We start from the raw sequence: 25,104 nt of genomic DNA, 5'->3' as shown, positions 1-25,104 counted from the left end.
GAGAGAGAGAGAGAGAGAGAGAGAGAGAGAGAAATGCATTTAGTTCTTTATTAAGTAAAGTTTTACGACACAACTTTGCTCAGATTATTTTCTTTTCAGATTTTATTTTTTATTCATATTAGATGGTCCTAACCAATCGTTTGGTTCTAAAGATGAGAGTGAATATGTGTTTTTTTACTCTCAGAGGCAATCTGAAATTAGCCGATGGCTGATTTAATCGCTGTCCCTGTCTCTCGAATAACGTTTTATCCTTTTCAGATCATAAGGTCATCTGAAAGCCAAACAATGTACGGGGGAATCTCTAAATGAGTATTTATTCCTGTTCTTTCGCTAGATGACTAGTTTATCGTTTCTTATCTCAAAATTTCTAACCTTGATCAGGACATGTGGTCAGGTATACAAATAGATAAGACACAGAGCGATGTATATTTCTCGATAGGATGAATTACACTGCTATGTTGGGTAAACAAAAAAGAGAATCTCAGTGTTAATATTGGCCTGAGATATTCCGCATTTTGTAGTTGGCATTGCAAGTGAATTGTTTTGAAAACTTGTAGTGATTCTGAATTTTTTCCGACTTCTTTCAGGCTTCATTCTGATTCTGGGTCTACTGGTTTCAGCACGAGCACAAGATAGATTAAGGTAAACCTATCTTGCTGTTTCTGCTCCTCCCTATACTCCTGTTCCTCTCACTACGTATGCCACAACTAAGAACAATAATACGACGAAGATGACGATGCTGATGCTGATGCAGACGACGACGATGGTGCCCATAGTAGTGATCTTACATTATTATGACAAATTAAACGAACATACTTTTTGTTGATTTTTAAAAACATTACTGACAAATGACTGTACGCACCATCCTCGGCCCTCCCCATCCCCCTCTACGCTCTAGTTAATAATTCAGCTAATCAGAGTTTCCTCTGCCCCATGCCACCCCATTTTTTGATATTTGGACATTTATGTTGGGGTGTAGGGTCAGAGCGCATTCCCTATCGAAAAGTTGGAATTCGCCGACACCATTTGGTGTCGGCATGGCGTAGCCGCTTTCTTGCCAACCCAGCACACTTGAACGACCTTTCATCGAGATACACCTGCATGAAACAGATAGGAATATGATTTATTTTCTCAAAAATCGTGAGCATAGCATTCGTCATGTCTTTAATCCGCTGACAGGCGAGATGAAAGTACGCCGTTGCTGAAATTTGACCTGGATCTGGCCATTTGCATTCCGAGTCACATGACTATACAACTCTCGGAACCTACATGTCAATGACATCAGAGGTCATATAGTCACGTGATATCGACAATAAACAAATTTTCCAAGTTGTTGTCCATAGAATTTGGACATATTATATAGAAGTCACTTAATGTCTGTAAATAAATATAATGCACACTTAATTCTCAACATATTTATTCTGAGAACAACGAACAGACAACTGTCGGTATCGCAGCAGGGTGGAGAAAACCATTTTCAAGAAGTACCGAGCACGTGTAAGCGATGCTTTTTTGTTGGTGTCACGTGACTACCACATTGACACGTGCTCTTCGTGGTGAATCTGGTTTTCTTCAAATTTCTGCACCATTTACAGATTTCCGTCGTTGTTTTCACACTAAATATTTTGAGAAGTTTATGTTTTTTTATTTTTCTGTAAAAATTACATGATTTTTATTTATATGTTCGATTTGTTTTCCCACAGCAACGCTAGAGATGGTCTGTTGTTGATATCACGTGACTGTATGACCTATGATGTCATTGAGATGTAGGTTACGAGAGTTGTATAGTCACGTGACTAGGAATACAAATGGCCAGATCCGGGTCAAATGTTAGCAACGATGTACTTTCGTCTCGTGTATCAGCGGATTAAAGACATAACGAATGCTATGATCGCAATTTCTGAGAAATTAAATCATATTCCTATCGATTTCATGCAGGTATATCTCGATGAAAGGTCGTGTAAGTTTGCTGGGCCGACTAGTAAGCGGCTACCCAATTCTTTTCGATAGGGAATGCGCACTGACCCTACACCCCAACATAAATGTCCAAATATCAAAAATGGGGTGGCAAGGGTCAGAGGAAACTCGGACTATAATTCAGCTAAGTATTTGCTTTATAGATGATACTTTGATGTATTAGTGTATGAGGCGCCGTAGCAGACAAAAGCTGGTCCAATCAAAACGATGCCGTTGAAATTTTAATGTCATATGTCCAGAATTCCAATATCACATGTTGTATCAAAAATGCTGTCCCTAAAGTTCCATTTTCCATGTCGAGATTTAAGATTGTATTTGTTGAACTAAACAGTAGTGGTTGAAAGTCATATTTTCTATGTCAAATTCGTTTGAATTACACGGCGGTGGTTGAAATTTCAATGTCATACATCGAGAATTCCTAATTTACGTATTGGTTCAAAGAGTTTATGTTGAAAGTTCCATTTCATATGTTGAGTATTTAGATTTCATATGTTGAGGATTTAGATTTCATCTGTTGAATATACAGTGCTGGTTGAAAATTCGATGTCCAATGTCGAGTTTTCTGAATTACACGGCGGTTGTTGACATTTTAATGTCAAATGTCGAGAGTTTCAATTTAACATGTTGAATCATATTTATTGTGCTAAAAGTTCCATTTCGTATGTTGAGATTTTAGATTGTATCCGTTGAATTACACAGTGGTGATTGGACATTTTATTGTGCTTGTCAGATTTTTTATTTTTGTATGGTGAAAAGATGTGTTGGAGTTGAAAGTAACATTACACGATGTCCACTTTAACAATTCAAAACAATATCGAATGTTAGGATACATAATTTATTTGTGTATTCAATTATGAGGCGCCATTACATTTCATGCACTTACAGTTTGAAAGTTACCATTCACAGGTCGAGAATTACTATGAATTTGTTCGCTAGAGGTCACTTTCGTGAACGGACCGCGTTAGTTTTAAACAAGGAGGCTGCTTCTCGTTGCTGTGAAATTCAACAGATGAAATCTAAATACTCACAAACAGTTGCATACAATGTGTGAGTTAGGGATTCTCGACATATTATATTGGAATTTCAACCACCTCTGTGTAATTCAAAATATACACTGTAAAACGTCGACAAAGGAAATATAACTTTTAAACCACCACTGTATAATTCAGCATATAAATCTAAAATCTCGATCTAGAAAATTGAACTTTAAGGACATGCACTTTGATCCAACAAGTGATATTGGATTTCTCGACATACGACATCGAAATTTCAACTGCAACTTTCTCATTGGACCAGGTTTTGTCCGCTACGGCGCCTCATATTAGTGACGTTTCAGCTCTCTTTTGCGCTAAGCTTGGCCTGTTCACGTAGTGGAACACTGCCGAACCACCCATCCGCATCTGTATTTGAGGCATGATTGGATAATGAGACTGAAAAGTCTGGAGAGCATTTTCAGCAGGGGTGTCCAAAGTCCGGCCCGCGAGCCAATCACGGCCCGCGGTAAGATTTCATACGGTCCGCAGCTTCGGTCATATAATGTATTATTTATGGCCCGCTAGCACGCGAACCCTTCTCCGCTCATTTCTGCCATGGCGACTGAAAAGAAAAAGGAAAGTTGACAATGAGGGCCGCCGCTTTCATGAGAGATGGGAATTACAGCATTTTTTCACTGAAAATCGAGGCAAATTGTGTTTGTCTCATTTGTAACGAAACGGTTGCCTTGTTTAAGGATTTCAACGTAAAGAGACACTACCAGACTAAACATGCTAACACATACGACAAGCTAACAGGGAGTGACCGCGCTGAAAAAGTGAAGCAACTCCAAGCTGCTCTGGCATCACAACAGCGATTTCTGAAAGATCTTTTAAAAGACAAAAGCAAAATTCACTTGTTTTAAACTTTAATGATAACAGAAAACTTTGCATTAGTTATAACTCCTGTTTAAAAGGACCATGAGGCAAAGATATTTATCTAACTCATGGAAATTTAAGGTATTATCTACAGTTCAATGTTATCTGACTCTCCAGATATGAATGAAAGACAGAATTGTGTTTTTAGAGTTGTTCATGTCTGCCTGAGTGGCTTATATTTAGTTACATTGCCATTTGAAAAATAAAGATAATTGTGACAATGAAAATTGTTTTATTTATTTATTGTTTATTTGTTTTTTATTTATGTATTGTTATATAACCGTGTATATTTGCATGTAACTTTTGTGGTTTAAAAACAAAACATCAGAAGGAACTATTGGCCCCCGGGCATCTTCACTTTATCAGATCTGGCCCTCTTTGCAAGACGTTTGGACACACCTGATATTGAGGGATGCACTGACGTTCTATTCACTAACATAAAAGCATATTTTTTTTTTCTACATCGCAGTAATATTCAGAACGTTTTAACCCAATCCATTCCCATCCCCGTATTTCATTAAAATTAAGAAAACATCCAGCTTTCTAATTACAAATCAAAACATATTACTTTGCCCTTTACAATGCTAATGATCTTTGTTTTTCTCCCCACAAAAATGTTTAGAAAATCAAGGAAGTATTGTTCACCCATGTAACCTGTTTTGTAAGTGATAGAACTATTCTGCCTTGTTGCTTAGTACTTGCCACACTGCATACATCATAGCGATATGACTAATATTGTTAAAGCTACGTTAAACATCTAAATCACACACACACAGACACACGCATATTACTGATATTAGTACCCCTACTTCGTGGACGTTGGTATTAATACTAGCCTATGTGTATCAACGGAGCAGCCTGATGTGATTCCCACGTCGCGCTTTTTCAGTCTAGTGTAAAAGTTTTGAATATGTTCTTTACAAATACTGAAGAAAAAAATTAAAGTCTTCTTATATACTACCAGAATTGATCTCACTATAGAAATACGAATAAAATATATTTTACCTTCTTTATCCCATAATTTACTTTGGATCGTCCGCAGTATTAGTTCAACTGATAACTACTTCCATTGTCAGCCTCGTTTTTTCTTCTTCGTGTGCCATATAAGAATATTGCATCCTATTTGTAAACGTAAACAGATCGTAGTAAATGTGGTAAGCATTGAATAATGTATCGTAAAAAATCCAAATATGACATAGCAAGCCTTATATGGAAAACGAATTACATTGAGAATCACGTGTTATATCTATCATGGCGGACAAAGTACGGTTAGCGTAAACACACTAATATAATTTAACTGATATAGGCTTAATAACTTTATCACTAGCCAAACGTCGAGAAAGCCATAAGTCTACTTAGGTGGCAGATTTCAACTAGAGTCACCATTTTGTCTTTGCCAATAGTTTTGTTTGCTGTATTGCAAAGTCTATGATATGTCGTAGCCTTAACAACGTTAACGTTACGACTTCGTAGCTAGCAATTGCATTAGTATTGCATTATAGGCAATGCACGACCTTTGACGGCCCATCGCAACACTGATAATGTTAATGAATCAGAGAATTTTAAGAATGTGATGATTTCGTGAAAATTTGACAAGAGATTTTGACGTTAAGACTTGAAATGCTACATGCTACATAATAAAAAAAAAAAAAAAAAAAAAATTAAAGGTGACCAACTGAAGTGACGTCTGGCCGCTTCACCAACCAAAACAATAAAGGCTGGAATGCGATTAGGTAGACATTTGCCTAGACGAGTGATTAGAAACGGTTGTTTATTGACAGCCACTGATTAGTAGTGGGGGATACTATACGGACACGTTCTATGTTAAAATTGGGGGGTTGTACTATACGGACAAGGGGAATTTAACATGGGTGGGACCATATACGGACAAGGGAAATTTAACATAGGGAATGTATAGTGACAATGGGCATTGCAATGTATTGGGACTGTATAGGGACAAAGGGAATTGGAGAGGGGTGACGTCACGGTACTGGACACCGGGGAAACAACTGCAGCAATGTTGCAAGGGCTGACCTCAATCAGGCGGAGCAGTTAGGAACAGTGTTGCAAGTGGTTGACTTGAATACGTGTCCGTATAGTATCCCCCACTACTACTCCCTGCTCTCAGCCATCGGTTTAATTGTCCAAATTCATTGTTAAAGGACACTCTTTTATCCGGAGGGATCATTGACACATGGCGCTCTATAATAAGTATGCTTCAAAATAGGTCTTGTTGGCTAATTAAGTATTCATTGGTGTATATGAAGCGAAATGTTTGGTTTTGATGGATCAGTCAATATCCTATCCTACATTTGAAAGATTTGAATCACTGTGGCGCTGTGGTGTTTCCAGGCAAGGCACTTTACTCCAAAAGCCTCGACAAAATATAACCAGTTACTTTCATATGTTTGATATGCCGTTACCTAATCAATCAATGACAAAACCTATAAAGGCACAAATGAAGCATTTCGTTACTAAAGGTAAGTTTTCTTGGCATCGAAGAAATGCCGGGTTTTAAAATGATTCTGTACTGCCGTTTATTAAAGCTTCTCTTGATTCAGCTGGCTGACAGAATAATTAGTTTCAGGGACAGTGCATTGTTGGTAAAGGCGAATTATTTGGATAATCTAGTTTATTATAAATCCAAGTCGATTGTGTCTATCATATTTTCACGCTTCTTTGCGCAAAAAATATAATTTCCATGAAATATTTCTAATATAGATGAAACAAAACAAGAAAGGATTGTGTAAAACGATTTTAGGACGAGAGAGAGAGAGAGGATTTGGGCTCTATGATATAAAAACTTCCAAAGGGCAAAACCCTGATATATGCATTAAACATAAACAATAATAACTAATATAAATGATGTAATAAGTTCTTTTTATTTTCTTATAAACATAAGAGCAATAATTTAAAAGTTATTTAATGACCGGAAGCTTTTTCTATAAAAAAAATCACAAGACCCCCTATTCCCCGTCAGAAAATTAAATGGTCAGTCACTTAACAGCACGAAATCTTTTCGCTTTCTAATGACTAAGCGCTCGTGATCGACAACTTTTATAGATTAACATTTGAACCAAAAGTAGTGGGTTCATTTGAACCAAAAGTAGTGGGTTCCAATCAAGACTGGGTACATGTATTATTTCCCCACACCTTATTGAAAAGTAGAGTTCCAGAAATAATAATAATAATAATAATAATTAATTACCCTTCATGGCCGCAGTTACAGGTGACTCAAAATAATGTCAATATGTTGCAGCAAACTATCAAATAGCGATGTGAACAAGGTTTTTGGCTTTGACGGCGCTTACAATGCTCTGGCATCGGGAAGGATGTTGAGATATTTCGTGAACACCCCATTATGTGTGCAGGAGTCAGGACCAGATGATCCTGAGTTAGCCACGCCATTTGGAAACACCGTGGATGCCTACCGCATGTTTAATGACCACAGACTGAGTCCAATTCCATACCTTATGATATATGACACCAAGCTGACATGGAATAGTACAGGTTGGAATGCCTACTTAGTCTAAAGAAAGAACGAAGCAAATAACTAAATCAGTATAAGTAAAATCATTTTGTTATTAAAATCTGACACGTATTTGTATATATATATATGTCTAAATTCTGTATTTGTTATTAAAATCTGACACGTATTTGCATATATATGTCTAAATTCTGTATTTGTCATTAAAATCTGACACGTATTTGCATATATATGTCTAAATTCTGTATTTGTTATTAAAATCTGACACGTATTTGCATATATATATATATATATATATATATATATATATATATATATATATATATATATAAATTCTGTATTAGCCGTACATATATGTATGCACTCTATTTTTTTTGTGTTTTGCTTCTTTCTTCACGCGTAACGAAAGGAAACAAAATTAAGAGAACGAATATTTATCTATCTATCTATCTGTCTATATATATATATATATATATATATATATATATATATATATATATATATATATATATATATATATAACCTAATTTCTTTACTTCGATTATGTTAGATTCAGTCAAGCAATTAAATGTAAACTTGAAATGTGACAGTTGTAAAAGGGAGACGAAAATGGAAGAGATAGTAAAAGCGTGGAAAAAAGTACCAAGGATGACAACAGTGGGCATACAGTTATAAAAATGATTGTGGACAATTTATTCCCTAATTTTATATGTTGGAGATCATTGACGATGAAAGGTGAAATCATGACGATAAATTCACCATCGTTTGACAAACATTGCAAAACAAGGCACATCAAAAGTATGTGGAAGGTAACTGGGAAGATACTGACAAAAATGAGAGTCACATTAAAAGGAATATATGAAACGAAGTAATAAAGAAACAAAAGCTAGGTATTAATTTCGTTCTGTCAAAACCTTTTCGTATTTATCAATTTCCTCGTTTATTTCACCCATTCTAAATGTAATGCTATTTAAGCATATTTCCGTGTTTAATTCAGCTTATGATGTTGCTGTGACCTTGTCTCTTCTCTTTTTAATTGTATTAATGTAACCACTTATTACATGAGTTGTGATACCTATTTTAGTTTTGAAAGTATCAGTTTCCGATTATTGAACATTTAAAAATAATAATTTAAACCTTTCCTTGTCCTTCTTTTTATTTTATCTAATTCATCTCATTCTTATATCATATCAATTCCTAGTTCTTAGTTAACATATACTTGTATATCTCTTTTGAATTTTGTCTGTTTCTGCTGAAAGACTCTTGTTTAAATTAGTATATGTCGAATATCGAATTTGTTTGATATCTTGATTTTATTAAGGCAGTGTATGTCAAGTGTGATTATTTGACATCTTGATTTTATTGTTTAAATGTGTGTATGTCAAGTGTGATTACTTGACATGTTGATTTTGTTGTTTAAATTATTGCATGTCAAGTGTGATTATTTGACATCTTGATTTTATTGTTTAAATGGGTGTATGTCAAGTGTGATTACTTGACATGTTGATTTTGTTGTTTAAATTATTGCATGTCAAGTGTGATTATTTGACATCTTTTGTTGTTTAAATCAGTTTATGTCAAGTGTGATTATTTGACATCTTGATTTTGTTGTTTAAATTATTGTATATCAAGTGTGATTATATGACATCTTGATTTTATTGTTTAAATCGGTGTATGTCAAGTGTGATTATTTGACATCTTGATTTTGTTGTTTAAATTACTGTATGTCAAGTGTGATTATTTGACATCTTGATTTTGTTGTTTAAACCAGTTATGTCAAGTGTGATTACTTGACATCCTGATTTTGTTGTTTAAATTATTGTATGTCAAGTGTGATTATTTGACATCTTGATTTTTTGCTTAAATTAGTGTATGTCAAGTGTGATTATTTGACATCTTGATTTTGTTGTTTATTAAATCAGTGTATGTCAAGTGTGATTATTTGACATCTTGATTTTTTGCTTAAATTAGTGTATGTCAAGTCTGATTATTTGACATCTTGGTCTTATTCTTTAAATCAGTGTTAAATAAAATCAACGCATGTCGGGTCTGATTATTTGACATCTTGATTTTATTGTTTAACTCCGTATATGTCAAGTCTGATTAGCTGACAGTTGATATTATTGTTTAAATCAGCGTACGCCAAGTCTGAGTTGTGACAACTTCGTTTTGTTGTTTAAATGGGCTGTTACGATTCTGTGGACTTAAAATAAGTAACAAAATAAGCGAAAACCAACAAGTTTTGAAAATTGAAAATATAATCCCCCCCCCCAAAAAAAAAAAACCAAAGTAAAGAAGTAAAAATAAGTTACAGTAGGGTGAATTCAATCCTAAACAGTCCTAAATGTTCAATCAAGTCCAGAAGTAACGAATAATTCAAGTGAGTTCCAGTGATATTCCGAATGATGTTCACTAATGTACTGGTTGGTGCACCAAAGGTAATGAATGAATCACACTGATATAATCCCAAAATGTCTTTAAATAAATTCACAGGAGTTCCAGAACAGCTATAATTTCAATTAGTCTGTATAGTTTGAGCACTTTATAATTCCCTAAATGATTAAATTAATTACCCCGTTTTAAGCTTTCTTAGTCTTGTCCAAATCGCCTTCTGGTGATAATTCCATTTTAATATGGATGATGGATTAAACAAGGGATATAATTTATTTCTTTTTTCATATTTGAGTTTCTCGTATCGAATCCATTTGTTACATTGCTACTTATTCATTGCAAAATTAGTTGTAAAATACATTTCTTGTGTGTGTGTGTGTGTGTGTGTGTGTGTGTGTGTGTGTGTGTTGGTTGGTTGGTTGGTTGGTTTTACCGGCACTTGAGGACTCACGGTATAATTCAGTTTCCATAGTAAACCTATCCATACACCATGACTTTAACAATTCAATAATTTGACATTTTTGAGAGCTCATGATCAAACGTTTTTACCCCAGTATTTATCAGTTTATACAAATCCTTGACGATAGCCCCTGTGTAGAGAAATCTGTATGATCCTATGCTCTTTTAAAAAAAAGATCTACGTGTGTTTGAAACATTTGCTTTAAATACCGTACCAAAGAGTCATTTGCTGATTTCAGTAACGAGTCTTTCAAACTCAAGTCTCTAAAGGGACTGAAAACAATATCAACAACACAATGTCTCGATTTTTTTAAAGTTACAACTAAGATAACCTCTCAAAAGATTGTTTTTCTTATAATCTAACTTTTATTACCAATCACTCTTGGCAATCCAAACCCATATATACTCTATTTTATCTTCACCTATTTAAAAACTCCGTGAAATTAGGTAGGTAACCTTTTGCAATGATGTTCCAGTTGAATTAGCTATTAAGTAGCCAAATAAATCTGTCCATACTTCAGATTTATCTAATATGTACTATTTGCTTTTAAATATGGCCACGTCGATAGGTTTATGATGAGTGTTATGATACCCTTTAATCCGTCAAGGAAAATCATTTACCCACCCACGCACGCACGCACGGGTGGATGGATGGATGCGTATGCAACATGCTCAGCCGATGCATATTTGGATAAATTTGGAGAAGATATCAATCATTGTCAAAATTTATTTGTGTCCACGCTAATCTTTCTCGTATGCTTCTGTGTGAACTATGTATGCTTGAAACTGGTCATCTTCATGTGTGACTTAAATCTTTTAGCACGGAAATGTTGTTCTCACTTGCTTGTGTAATTTAGATGTAGACTGTCGAGTCTTACCTTATTTCAATTCACTGCACTTGATTTTATCTTTTAATTTTCGTCGTTAAATTACTTGTAGCAGCATTTACTACATTACTTTGGAGATAATAGTACAAAACACCCCAAACGTTGCCTTTATACGTTATTTATTTTAAAATTAGTGACACATTGTAATTGAGTTTTCATTATGATAAATGCTATTGTATTCGACGATATGCACATTTCCTCTTTAGCGTCCTTTTCCCTCCGTTTCATATGTTCCTTTTAGTGATTTTCAATTTCCCCCAAATGACTTTAGTGTACTTTTTGTATTGCATTGATTGTCTGACGATATGAAATGTATCACAACACACTTACACTGTAACCTTTCATCATCAGTGATTCCCACTATGTAATGACAAGCCAATGATTTTCCACCATTTCATTTACAAATGAATGCTCACTGACTAAATCTGTTGTTGTTCCACATTCTTCCATCTCGTCTCTTTTCTTTCACTCTGCGTCATAGTCGCTCATTAACTGCCTTTGCTATCTTTCGACTTAATATCCTGCTTTAGATACCATCCCTGCGCCGACCGAATCGGAGGTCACGTCTGTACATTGTGAGAAACATATTAGTTCCAATCACGTGTCCCCATTACTTTATTTATTTTTTATAACTTACTAAGGTCGAATCTAACATATCTGTTGATTGTAATTTAAAGTAAGTCATAATTCTTCCTAAAACAAATGTGCAAATATGAGTGTTTGCAAAGCTTAAAATTGACCATGCTTATTGGAGTACTTCCATTATCGAATCTTCATTTTCGGATGCACGTAGTTTTTGAACATTGTTAAGCACTTCAGTTTCGGAAGTTAGTAAATCTTGCATGTAGTCCGCAATCCCATAATGCCTAAAGAGCAATGATCCGGTTTGAAAAACACTGAAACTTATGAAGTTTGATTTTATTTCTGGCCCCATTCATTTACATTTATCATTATTTACAGTTTACGGAAGAAAAAATACCATAAAGAATGGCACAGAAAGGTCGCTGTTGTTATTATCGAGAGCAAAGCCCTCATTATAATGTAGTTTCAGTAGTAAAGTGAAATGAGTGGTAAATATGAAAAATTGCACATCATGTTAATTACATATATATTCATTCTTTAATTCTGCAATGATAGATCGGTTGGTACAGCTGGTGCGGGAGATGAGAATCTGGCAGAATGGAAGCCTGGATCTGGTGACGTCAGTGTATCATCCTGGCTTCGTGGACTTGTGCTACAAATACTCTCATAAATGCGAACTTTCAACAAGCAATACAAGGTGACGGAAATCTCTCGCCTATCTTTAGTTTAAGATCCTAGTTGCGAGACCTGGTTTCATGGAAGAACGGAAAGATACATACATGAAGCCCATGTTATTGTTATGGGTACAAAGTACTGAAATGGATAATATAAGTATAAAAAAAATCACCGAATGCACTTTTATTATTTTTCTTTATTCCAAAATGCAAGGACTTGTTCAGAAACTTGACAAACAAACGGGTGCGTAGAAACCTTACATCCCATCAGCTTCTGATCTGAAATTCAGAAACTGCCTTTGGTTACTCTTTATGTTGATATCAAAATACCGGTTTCCCAATTGACAACCGTTCTAATAAGACTTGCCAAGGAGAAACATGCTAGAAATGCAATAGCATATATGTATGCACACACACACACACACACACACACACACACACACACACACAGGTATCTATATGAAAACAAAGACATTAAGCCTCTTCTAATAAAACAATACATCCTAGTGAAGAGATACTCTTCAGAAAGCTAAATGTGTATCCGTTTGACATATGCTATACAACAACTCCACTTCCAACAATAAGCTCTTTCAGCTGTATTGATGGTGAATGTTGAGGTGCCTCTTGAGCTGTAGAAATCAGACAACAGTGGGAAGATGGGTCTTAGATTGGAGACCTTTCACTCAAGGTTGCGCGAACCCGGGACAGCTGAGATACAACGTAATGAGTTACCACTACGATATCATGTGTCTGAGCGAATATTTTTTCTGCTTTTTTTCAGCGGAGCTGTAGATCTATTTACTGAATCCCAGGAACCAACACGTCTGACCAGTTTTCAGGAGTTGATATACGCATTGCATATGGGGGAGATCGTTCATTTTTCTTCTATGATTTTCCTCTGTCAGGGATCTGGACCACACCCTTTTGAGATATTGGGCGGTACTATTCGGGGTGAGTAGACACATTTCCAGTATTCGGGGTGAGTAGACACATTTCCAGTATGATTCTAATTTTGGATACTGAATAATAAAAAAAGATTTAATTCTACCTTTGGAATTTTTCAGTAAAGTAGGCTTGTGTCGGTGGTCTATTCTAATTTGATTGGTCAATTCTTATAAATAAACCCACGATGTAAACATTTAACAGTCGTTCAATAGTTCACGAATATTAATGTTTGGGTAATAAAATCGAAATATAAATGGAGATAAAAAGATAGATAAATCGTACGTAAATAACATGGTCATCGAGTGCATTTGCTAAAAGTCACAGGTCACATCTTTGGTGGTGTTGGAGTGACCTTGAATGAACAAGACTGAACCTAGGTCAATACTCTGATTCATAAAGTATATCGGGTTTGGGGTTTCTGGCCACACCTGCCAGTTTAAACTGGATTGCTGATAAGAATGTATATTTAAGGAAGACAATCGAGAGGGTATGTTTTACGAGCAAGAGTAATTTCTCTGTGACACAAAAGGTGAAAGATACAAATATGAAATATTCTAAGGCAAACACCTGAAATGCAGAGTATTTTCTTGTGAAAGGATACGATGAATCGTTTAGCAGTTGGGAACCAAATAAATCTACAATGCCATTGAATAAATGATTTACCAAAACCTTAATCTCCTATGACGACAATGCATAATCATGAAAGATAATAAGGTTTTAATCTGTGACAGATTTGGAAAAATAATGCAGCACAAAGTGAAGAAATTAAAACTTCCTAACGTGGGAAATGCTACAGGAAAGCACATCTAAACACATTACCATAAACAACAAAATGATACTGACAGAAATGTGATAAGACGACTGCAATATCACAATAATATAGCCGGGTTATAAATGAAATTAGGGAAGAAATGAGAAGAGATAACGTTCAAAATCATTAAATGATTTCTTGTAACATCTAAAACAGATGAGGAATAAATATTTTGTAAAGAAAAAAACTTGTCTATGCTATTGGTGGCGAAGGAATCTTTCTATTACCCATTGACACAGTAATGCAAATGAGCAGCATCGTTTGATACAGAAATCCGGTGACTTGTATTTTGAACTGGAGTGAAACACTCCCATTATAATTGATGTAGAAAATACCAACGTTACAAAGGCAGATAAACAATCTGTGAAGGGTACGACAGACATTACAGAAGAGGAAAAGAAAAACAACATATATAAAAGGTATGTAATAGAACAATGATAATGATCAAGACATCTTCCTGTCAGGATGGTGGAAGCCTGTTCATAACACGATCGTTTTTGGCACTCGTTAAAGGGACACGGTGTGTCCGTGCCTCGCAGCTTCCGTGCTATGACACATGCCCATTTAGAAACGACAAAACTATTTATCTTGAAATACACAATAATTTACAGTGATGAATGTGGTTTCATGAACTGTTTTAGACCACTCTTTAAATGGTTTAAAACCCTTTCTTTGTAATAGATAGTTTGTTTTCACCTTTGAGCAAAGCAATCAATAAACATACCAGTGCCGAAACACTTCATCAGCTAGAAAGTCGAAATAGGAAAACCATTTTGGCTTTCCCTCGTCAATGACCATCTTATCAGACTTAATAATATTAGGTTTTACTACAGATGCTATTTTCGCTAGTTCACATAGATAATTGGCTATGTTTGCTTTTGTGATTGGTTTGGAATAGGAGGAAAAGAAATAGGTGGAATAGCTGAAGATAGAGTACTAGACTGAGATAGAGCATGAATGGGTAAAACATCATTTCTTAAACCAAATTTGCAATAGTCATCAGAATTCCTCATATAGCCATTGCTTACGCTGGAGCTTTGGTAACAAATTTTATTTGATAAAACCTATTAATCTTTCACCTAACAGTTGATCTATATAAAAAGAACAAGTGCGCTGTAACGCGGTTTATAGTGCTGACACCGCACTAAAAGCTGTGTATCCCGGCCATGGTTTGGTCGAAATTGTACTAATATCAGCTTTCATTGCCGCGCTTATCGCAATTGCCCTTGAAATCACAGCTTGAATCTGTGGTAATTTCTGAAGCTGAAAATTTCATCAGCCGGCAACTGTCAATGGAAGCTAATAAACACGACGATATTTGCTTCTTGGATGAATCGAAAGTCAGCACATTCTATATCTTAGGTGATACTCGACAAGGCTGTCACCAATGAAAAGTTCTAGCTTAACCAAAAATGTAATGAAATACGGTCTGCATTGCACAAGGTATACACTACGGTTGTAATCAACGAAGTGGCAGAAAGCAAGCTAATAGCCCCCGGAAGAGCTTAATATTGCGCTGGAAATTTATTATAAGCTACATGTTGTCTGTCGGAACGACAGAAACAGAAAGATCAGAACCACATATTTTAATACTCAATGCCCATTCCCAGCTCACGTTTTCCCATCATTTCGAGAAAGCTTCACACGAAGAAAAAAACAACCTTGACGTGTCCTTCTATGTGATTATATTCCTTTGCCGATCAGCGACACTACTGTACAAATAATACTTGGGTGTTTCAAACTATCAAAATATGCTTGCCAATGTCAAACGCGGGATCGGGTGCAGCTTTGAATTGGGCCATTGTTTTCACTTATACATTACTATGTATTTTTCTAATTCCTTTTTCTCGTCCACGTCCGTTGTCAGCTTCTCATCGCTAAATTTGTAATCGCTGTGTTAGATATACGTTGTCAATGTTGGTATGTGAGAAAGCTTGCCAGTATCTTCTCGTGGGTCGGTGGTTCTTCCCGGGGTTTTCTCGGGTTCTTTCTCCACCATTAAATAATGGCCGCCATGCATAGTCTATCGTGTGCTGCAAAATGGCGTTAAACCCCAGAACAACAACAACAACAAAGCTATACGTTGTTGAGCGCCTTCATTGCTAATTTTACTTCCCGGGACTGGCATTGTTCTTGTTGATGGAAGTGTAAGTGCTTTTTGTTCAGCCGCTTTTGATGGTGCTGCAGTAACTAATCGCTGAAGTCGATCTCAATCGATTGAACCACTCGCAATCCCAGATTTTTCAACTTATCCACAGCAACGTTTTTGATGGCATCAGAGACTAGCACTCCATTCTGTTCTCCGATTAGTGCACCACACGCAGACAAGGCTGCATGCATCTTTGGTACACCCGTGATTAATCCCTATACATCATCGTCAGATTGATCTAACATGTGCCAGTCCTTATCCACAAGGGTAAAACGAAGGATAGTATTATGGAAGATACACTGGTGCCGTTGAAGTAATCGAGTGCAAACTACCCGTGGGCAAATTCGGGGAGGATCCAAACGATATGAAACCCTAAGAAGCTACACTCGTGGAAACTCCGCTTTAGTCTCTGCCACTAATGGCGTAACGATTAAAAGAAAGTCTGGATCGTGGTGGTGATTCTTACAATGACTTGTGCGAAATAGCATCCAAATCATCCAAGTTCTGTGTGTAAGATTCGTTTGTCCTTGCATATTTCATTGCTATCCTCTGGTCAACCGAGACCTGTTCTCTGCATTGACTATGCGATGTCAACCACGTACAGAAAAGATTCGACAGAGGCGGCAGAGACAAGGGTATTCTCGTGTTCGTGTATATAGATTTTAGAGTCTTTAGTGATCACCATCAACATCATCCTTCGATTGAGCTAATTTCGTCGGCGCCAGTAGGAAGTCCAAAAACGTTCCCAGTGTTGTCATATTTTGATGAAAGCACAAACGGGTCATTCGCGGCAAGGCGCAAAAACGGTCTAGATCGCACATTAGGGTAACTGTAAGAAACACCGAACAACGCTAGTGCAGTCTTGAAAGCGTGACTTTCCCCTGCGGTAAATGGTATAGAGAAAATCAAACTAAATTCTGGTATCGATATAATACTCGGGGTTGCGATCTCAGCGAAAGTTTCATCGCTGCATTGACTTGAACTAAAACAGGAAGTACACAAGAATTCATCAAGAGTGTATGCGTCTCAGAATCCGTAGTGTCGTTGGTGAGCAACCGCTGACAAATCTATGCGGACAAATTACTGACCTCATGTGCATTGTTTTCCCCGTGAACTGACCCTATGGTTGTTCCAAGAGATCCGCAAGTTTATGAGGGTTTTACAGTCCACTAAGGCCTTATTGTTCCCGTGGTTTGGATTTTGTTCTCCGTTGGAATCATAGATGACTCATCGCATGGGGGTATAGTTGTGTTTTTTTTTTCTTCCGTTTTGCTCCCACTTGCTAAAGAATTTAGCTGCTTCTTGAAATATGGCTAATATTTCTTGACGCGTAGCTTCGCGTTTACGTACAGGTTCGGTTCGATATATAGTTTCTGCCTGTTTCTCCGCTACTGCATTGCTTTCAACAACATCTGAGGATTGGGAAGGTCCTACTACTGATGGTTTAGGTTTGCATAATTGTTGTGGTTTAGGTTCGTATGATGGTCCGGTGTTAGGTTTATATCATGGTCAGGTTTTAGATCTCGGTTCAGGTCCGTGTTCACATAAAAAATCGTATGTTAAAGTGAAGGTAAAATGCCCACGACTGCGCTGCATATACTGAAGAGACGGGATAATTTTTTTTTTTGTGTATAATAGTTTGTAATAAATTGTTTCTATAATTCATCAGCTATGTCATGGTCCCCATATAGAAATATCTTAAGCGTGCGATCCAAAATCTGCCACTCATTACTATTAGTTTTTGATTTTTACCCATAAACTCCCATAATCCCCACTTGGGCCATTCATCACTTATGTATTGAGGATGTGTCCTCTTTTGTAGTTTCACCATACATGATTGCCAAATAAATGGTATGACAATAGCGGCATTCATAAGATTTTCATAGATTCACGCGTTAGATTCTTCGTTAAAGTATTGAGCTTTGTTTTCCTCTTTAATTTGTACCCGGATTGTTGTCTTTGTGTAATATTCCTAATTGTCTTTGCGGTGATCCATTCTAGTGTCTCAAGTGTATCTGGCAAGCGTTTAATGGTGTGGACTGCCCCTAGCATATCCCCGGTTCTTCTGCTCTCATCACCGCTGAAACTTTCTTTATCTCGTATTATTTTTACGAGGTCTTGGCTATAATCTCTTTTTGTAAGTTTCATTAATTGCGCAAACGTTTGCTCGAACTCTCTGTGAGGTCTCTCCGTGCAGTCTGTATCTATTACACATATATGGCCGGCTATAGGATTACGGATTTGTTCATGATGTTCGCGGGCTGCGTCGATCCCAATACTCTGTAAAGATATCACTGGCATATTTTGACATTATATAATTGTTTTGGTAAGTTTTCTTTTCAAATATTATGTACAATCCGGCTCGATATTTGTGAGAAGGTTTGGTCAGACCAATAGTGAGGAAACTATACGATTTCTGAGTGAACTTTTCCGAATCTCACCTTGTGAGTGGTCGATGACTCAACTTGTCCAATAAATATTTGCAAGGATCGTTGTGTCATGTAAATCACATTTGTGCATTTTGTTGTTTTGCAAACAGGAAAATATTCTTGCTAGGTTGAATTGGCGTTCAAATATCCCATTGTCGTGTACCACAATATTATTCAAGCTCGGTCAAGATCATCAGTCACAATGACTTCGTCGATAGGGGTAAAGAAATTTATGGTTGATGATGACGACGTCTTTGACGACTAAAGCGCTTGAGTATACCATAATACGGTTGATCGTCTGCCAATGGCGCAATTGCACACAGGTATTCACACGTTAACCATCTAGTAAATAGATTTAACAATAGTTGGGGTTTTCCGGATCCGGACAGGCCAATGATTAAAAAGCTAACAGAATTTGGAAACACGTCTCCGTTCTCGGGTGGTTTGGGCTTTACTTGCGTAGAGAATTCATTGAAGGTGAATTGATTTTTCATGATTCCTTATTGAATATCAATATTTGCATGACACAATCATGTATTCAAATTGTGTGCGGTGCCGCATGAAACTTCGTAATGCAGATTTAATGAGGGTTCAAATACGTAATGGTCTATATGCTATCTGCCAATCACTGGCATCAGCGTACACTTGGCGAGACACTGGATGATGATCTATGACACTTGAGAGCGGCTGAGTGTACAGAATGAAGACAACAGGTCCAAGAAGAGACCCCCGTGGAACACCACAACATAGATTAACTGGGCTGGGGTGTATTCCATTTGCAGACAAATCAAGGAGGGTGAGGACTGTAATCTTTCCGCTATCCAAAGCAGAGAGAATATCATTTGCTACTTTTAGAAGAGTAGTTTCAGTACTGTGGCAAGGGTGATATGCAGATTGTACATTGCTGTAAAGACTGAATTCAGATGAGATACAAACTGGGATAGAACAACCTTTTTCTAAGATTTATCTATGAATGGGAGATTAGAAACTGGGCGGTAGTTTTTCAAATCGTTATGGTCGAGTGTTGGTTTACAATGGCAGTTTTGAAAAATGATGGGAATTCCCCGGATGAGAGAGAGGTGTTAATAACATCAATTAGTGAAGGCAATACTGGATCTAAGCACTCAAGCAGCACTGATGTTGCAATGGGATCAAGTTCACATGACTTTTGGTGCACTCAGCATCACGATTGTACGTACTAAATCCATATAAACAAGTTCAAATATTGCTAATAGTTGCCGCTGAAATTCTGTATCCCAACTGTATGGTGGCGATGAGTCAGTTGAAATTGGGTTGTCAAGCTTATCTCTACTGGTGTGTACTCTTTCGCGGAAGAAATTTGCAAACGGGTTCGGAAGGTCGACTGGAGAGAAGGTAGTTGGAAGTGGTGTACATTTGTTCTTTGACATTAGCTTGTTAGTATTCTCGAAGAGCTCTTTGCAGCTGGAACTTTCCATGATCTTAGTACTGTAGTGGGCTGATTTCGATGCATGGACTATATTTGTGACGTTCTTCTTAGTGGCTTCATAGATTTGCTTATGAATAGTGTTTCTGGTGGAAAGTCAAAGCCTCTCAGCTTTACGGCGGTCTCTTTTAGCAGTGCGAAGCTGGTCCCTAACACTGCTATACCACGGAGAACACTTTTGAATTGATACGCTTGCCCTTGGTGGCTGAGGCATGTCTGTCGAGCAATGAACGCAGGCAGTTATCAAGTTGCTCTGCTTCGGGAGGTAAGCAAGTTGTTAGGTTTGCTTGGATGTCATGCGTTAGTTTGGTTCTATTTTTCATACGGAGGTTTCTCTTAGTAGTAAATAAAGGTGGAGGGTTAGGGACTAATACGTGAAGGTGGCATATATTGCAGAGGTGATCTGATGCAAGTTCGTGGGATACCAGGGAGGAACCGTAGAATATTATCATCAGGTCTATGAAGAATCCAGTCTAAAATGTGACCATGTTTATGGGTGGGTTGGTTAAATGACTGTTTGAGGTTGAAAACATGAATGGAATCTAGGAGTTTTGATGTGTTTGGTTTTCTGGGACAGTCAAAGTGAAAGTTGAAATCTCCAAGAATAATCAGGTTGCCACCTATCGAATTTTCTTGCTCCAGGAGATTCGGAAACTGCTTCAAAAAGAGAGATTCAGTCAGCTTGTCTTGTCTACTAAGAGGAGGGCTGTATAGGCAGAAAACATGGACTGACCTTTGCTCCAGTGTGAGAGTGGTTTGGACTAGTTCAAACGATGTGTGGTATACATTGAATGTTGTAGTGTGGTTAAGACGTTTAATCATGTAGTTCTTTGTGATGACAGCAATTCCACCTCCACGAGAATTACGGGGGAACGACTTGATGGAGTAACAAGTGGGTGTTAGATCCGCACACTTGGGCTCATCGCCTGATGTTTTTAGCCATGTTTTTGTCAGGAAAAAGACGCCGATATACTGATCGTTGATATCATTAACTATTTCTGTGCGCTTTCCGGTGGTCCTACTGATTGGGCATTGAATAATGACGACTTAATAGGGATTCGAATTAGGTTATCTAAATTAACGGTCGAATTTTTAAATTGTTGAGCCGGAAATGGCACAAGGGAGATAACTGTAATTCTTCTTCCTATTCTACGCCTGCCAGCTTTGAAACTACGTTTATTTTTTCGCTTCTGTTTACATTTAAGTAATGATGAATGTAGTCCCAGTTCATTTAGTCTAAAGTACAATGTAGTGTGGAGAGCCAAGGAGTGGTCATTTAAAGCAATTAATGAGGGTCAATCATATCATAAACGGGTTGACTGGCGAGTATCACGTGATGGCGGTTTGTTCAATAACAAAAGAAGTTGTAGCAGTTTAGCAAGACAGTTGAGAAAAAGTCTAGTTGTTCTCGTTTCCAAAACAAGGAGAAAAAGAAACACATAATAACTGAACAGCCAATACATGATGAACACAATAACGTAGACGAAGACAGGCAACAAACACATATATCATGAAAAACGGCACAAAAAAACGGAACAGCTGCTTCAAGCCGGTTAAGCGATAGCGGCCATGTTATGTGTGCTTTTCTCATACCATTTGGAATCCTTATCCCAGGCTCTTGAGCGAGTTACTTGAGCTGGTTAATAATCGGTATGCTAATATACAAGGGAAATTACTGTATATTCATAATTTTTGTAGTATTTATTTTACATGCCATGAACAAAATCCGCTATTGCTTCAATGCTGGCTATTATATTACTGACTGTATGTTTTCTCTCTCAGCGGTGTTGAGTCTGGTGTTTCTACAAATACAGGTTCAATGGGTTTTCTACGGCGCGCACGATAACACTCGCGAACAAACCCGCAAGTCCTGCAAAGCTGATTACACGACTTTACTCCAATACTACATTTAAGACATCGTCAAGCACCGAGACTAACACGTTGCGTGAGCAGATGATTTATGTTATTCATGTTCTGCCACAGAGATCATTTTCTAAGGCATACCCCTTTGCATTCTTAGCCTTCTGATCCTATTTAACTTTTATTTGCACAAAATCTTTATCTGATTGGGTAAGAACACAGTACCACATAGTGAAAGTTCTTCATGCTCTACCAGGGTCTTATAAATACACAAGTTTGCACTCTGAATAATCAGTAAGAAATAAATCCACAAACTTATGTAAAATGTGTCTTAAGTCGATGTCGGCGCAACGCGTTCAAATGACCTAATGGGTCAGTGATGCTGAGTACAACAGCCAGCATAATTCCACTCCCGGCACAAAAACAATTTTTAACATTTTTAATTGTTTGCATATCTCAGCTATGGTCCTTGTTCCTCTGGATATAGAAAGGTTTCATAAAATTTCTTCCGTTGGTTAGTGAATGTGGGAGCCATTGCAATAGTAATACGTAAAGTATTTCTTTAATTATGGTGATTCTAGCTACATTCACTGTCATTGCTTTGTGCACCGCATTCATCACCTTCGTCGCTAGGTACACTCTCTGGCTATACGGCTTACGTTAGCGACTTGAAGATTGCACGCATATTATCATATAATGACTTTTCAGTCTCCCTTTGTCATAAGCTTAACCAAGTTTATATCGTTGTTTTTCCAATAAAATCCCTAAGTCGATTAATTTATCAAGATTCCATGAATAAATATTTTGAAAAGTCATAAATTATTTTTTGAGTCACTCAGAAAAATCTGTAGGACGCATTTAAATGAAATAGTGATTTAATCTCTTATGTCTCATTATAAACACTCCGATGTTCGGACAATGTTATTCCCGCATTAGATACACTCATACATGCTTTTAATATAGTATTCGTATCAATATATATATATATATATATATATATATATATATATATATATATATATATATATATATATATATATATATATATATATAGTCGTCTACACCACACGACTATCCTCTGGCATGGGCGCATAATGATAACCTTGGCGTGTTCGCGCGCGGGCTCGGAGGAACTCGTGTGTGATGTAAAGACAACGTCATTGGGGAGGGTAGAAGGCTTTGACTCAAATCATTAAGTAAAATCAAGAACTGCTATTACCTTCCTACAACGTCAGAAGATATTCGCCTGTTTTACTCGAGGAAATAAGGACGTTGCTTGCACTTACATCACGCTATCTTTTTCCAGTACATGTCTTCCTTTTCGGTTGTTATATCTATATAGATGCAATTTGCAGAAACACCCACCCTCGTGAGTCTCCTCTGTTTTGAAAGTTCAAATATGGTAATCTAATCTCAAAGATACAGAGTCCGACCCTATCTGTTCGAAAATGTCTGGAGACCGAGACTGTGCAGCTGGGTTTGACAGTCAGGACGCTCCCAGAACAACTGGACACAAACGGTAATGTGTAAGCGTTAAGATTGTTCTAGCTTTTAGGCAATCAAATTATAGCACCGTCTAGATCGGGCACATGCTTTCCTGTGGCCAGTTTACCCTAAGATCAGTGAACCACTTTAAAACATTGTCATCCAAGGACATGATGTGTAGCCTGTGACATTCAAAATAGGTCATTCAAAGTCACTCCTATCGTTACAGGTGTGATCTTGATGTCTACTACATGCACTTGATGGCCGCGACATCTACGAATATATATATATATATATATATATATATATATATATATATATATATATATATATATATATATATATATATATATATATATAATGAGAGAGAAAGAAAGAGGGGGAGTGTGTGTGTGTGCGTGTTCATGTGTGTACCTGGATTTTTGTCATTAACATTTCATGATTTTCGTAATTTATTCATGTAATTTATAAAATCAGATTTCGATTCCTACGAAGAGAGCGGTGGTCAGGTTATTACTTCAACCGTGCAAGTGACTGCGTCGTATAATAAAGACGACAACCAAGATTATGCCGACATCGTGAACTTGAGGGTGTATGACAACACTTTAGTGGTTGTCTCCCTTACGGAGGCGAAAGGGGTGGGCATGGAGGTGAAGTCGCAGATAGAATACAACTGCGAATTTCAAACAGATATTCCAGGCGGGTCTGCAGTTTTCTATCGCGTGTGATTTTCACAGATATTGTAAAATAATAATAAGTTCTAACAACGTTTAATTGTTCTCTAACTGTTTTATCATATGGTGGAACCCCGTGTGGTCAAGTGGTTCAAAGCGTCCGCCTTTACAGATCATTAAGATCTCATCCTCTCTCCGCGTGGATTCGAGTGTAGGATCGGGTATGTGCGAAAGCTCGTTTGTAGCGTCACGTTGGTCAGAGGTTCTTCCTGGGATTTTCCTGGGGTTCTCACTCGATAAAATATATTGGTCACGTTGTGCAGAAAAATGTCGATAACCCATGAAACTACATAAGTTTATGTTCAAGGGATAATGTTGAATAAGAGTCGATTTTGACCCCCAAAATAGGGATACATTAAGTGCTTGGTTATACCGATGCAGCATATATACACATGATAAAACCTGGCACAATGAAAAATTAACCGTGTTCCTAAAACGTTACGTGTTCATCCAAAACCTTAAATTTTGCCACATTTTCTCATCTTCAAAGTCCTCATAAAATACCATTACAAATGAGAACATATTTTATTATTGACAGAAAAAAATTGTGTTCTCATTCACGCCCATTTCAAGCGAACAGAAAAATGAAGACAATCTGTATTCTTAGTTCAACCATTATTATGTCCATCGCCATATGCCATTGTTGCAACGATATCGTAACCTCGACTGATATTTGGATAAATCGAAACTACAAAGTGATCATATAGTTGTTAATTGAGAAACAAAATTAAAATCCTATTTACCAAGCATTTTGTTTCTCCTTTTACAAAACAAGAGCGTCTATATGAGATAGAACTTTTTCTGTCGGTGATTCGCGTTCATCCAACAAAATGCTGTATTCAAAATGGCTGCCTAGTTG

General features: G+C 37.0%; 1 protein-coding gene across 1 annotated transcript; it reads left to right on the top strand.

Moving 5' to 3' along the window:
• Positions 1–401: 401 nt before the first annotated feature.
• LOC149785154 (uncharacterized) lies at positions 402–24,267 on the top strand. Its single transcript, XM_089931186.1, has 6 exons — positions 402–462; positions 588–642; positions 7,147–7,397; positions 12,249–12,390; positions 13,149–13,318; positions 23,989–24,267. The coding sequence occupies exons 1-6, from the start codon at positions 441–443 to the stop codon at positions 24,237–24,239; spliced, it is 891 nt and encodes a 296-aa protein (XP_089787312.1). The 5' UTR covers positions 402–440; the 3' UTR covers positions 24,240–24,267.
• Positions 24,268–25,104: the final 837 nt, after the last annotated feature.

Source organism: Sinohyriopsis cumingii, chromosome 13 (genome assembly GCF_028554795.1).
Source record: "Sinohyriopsis cumingii isolate HCF-2022 chromosome 13, ASM2855479v2, whole genome shotgun sequence".
NCBI classification, from domain to species: Eukaryota; Metazoa; Mollusca; class Bivalvia; order Unionida; family Unionidae; genus Sinohyriopsis; species Sinohyriopsis cumingii.
The sequence above is the reverse complement of the archived record's forward strand: the minus strand, read 5'-3'. Positions and strand labels throughout refer to the sequence as shown.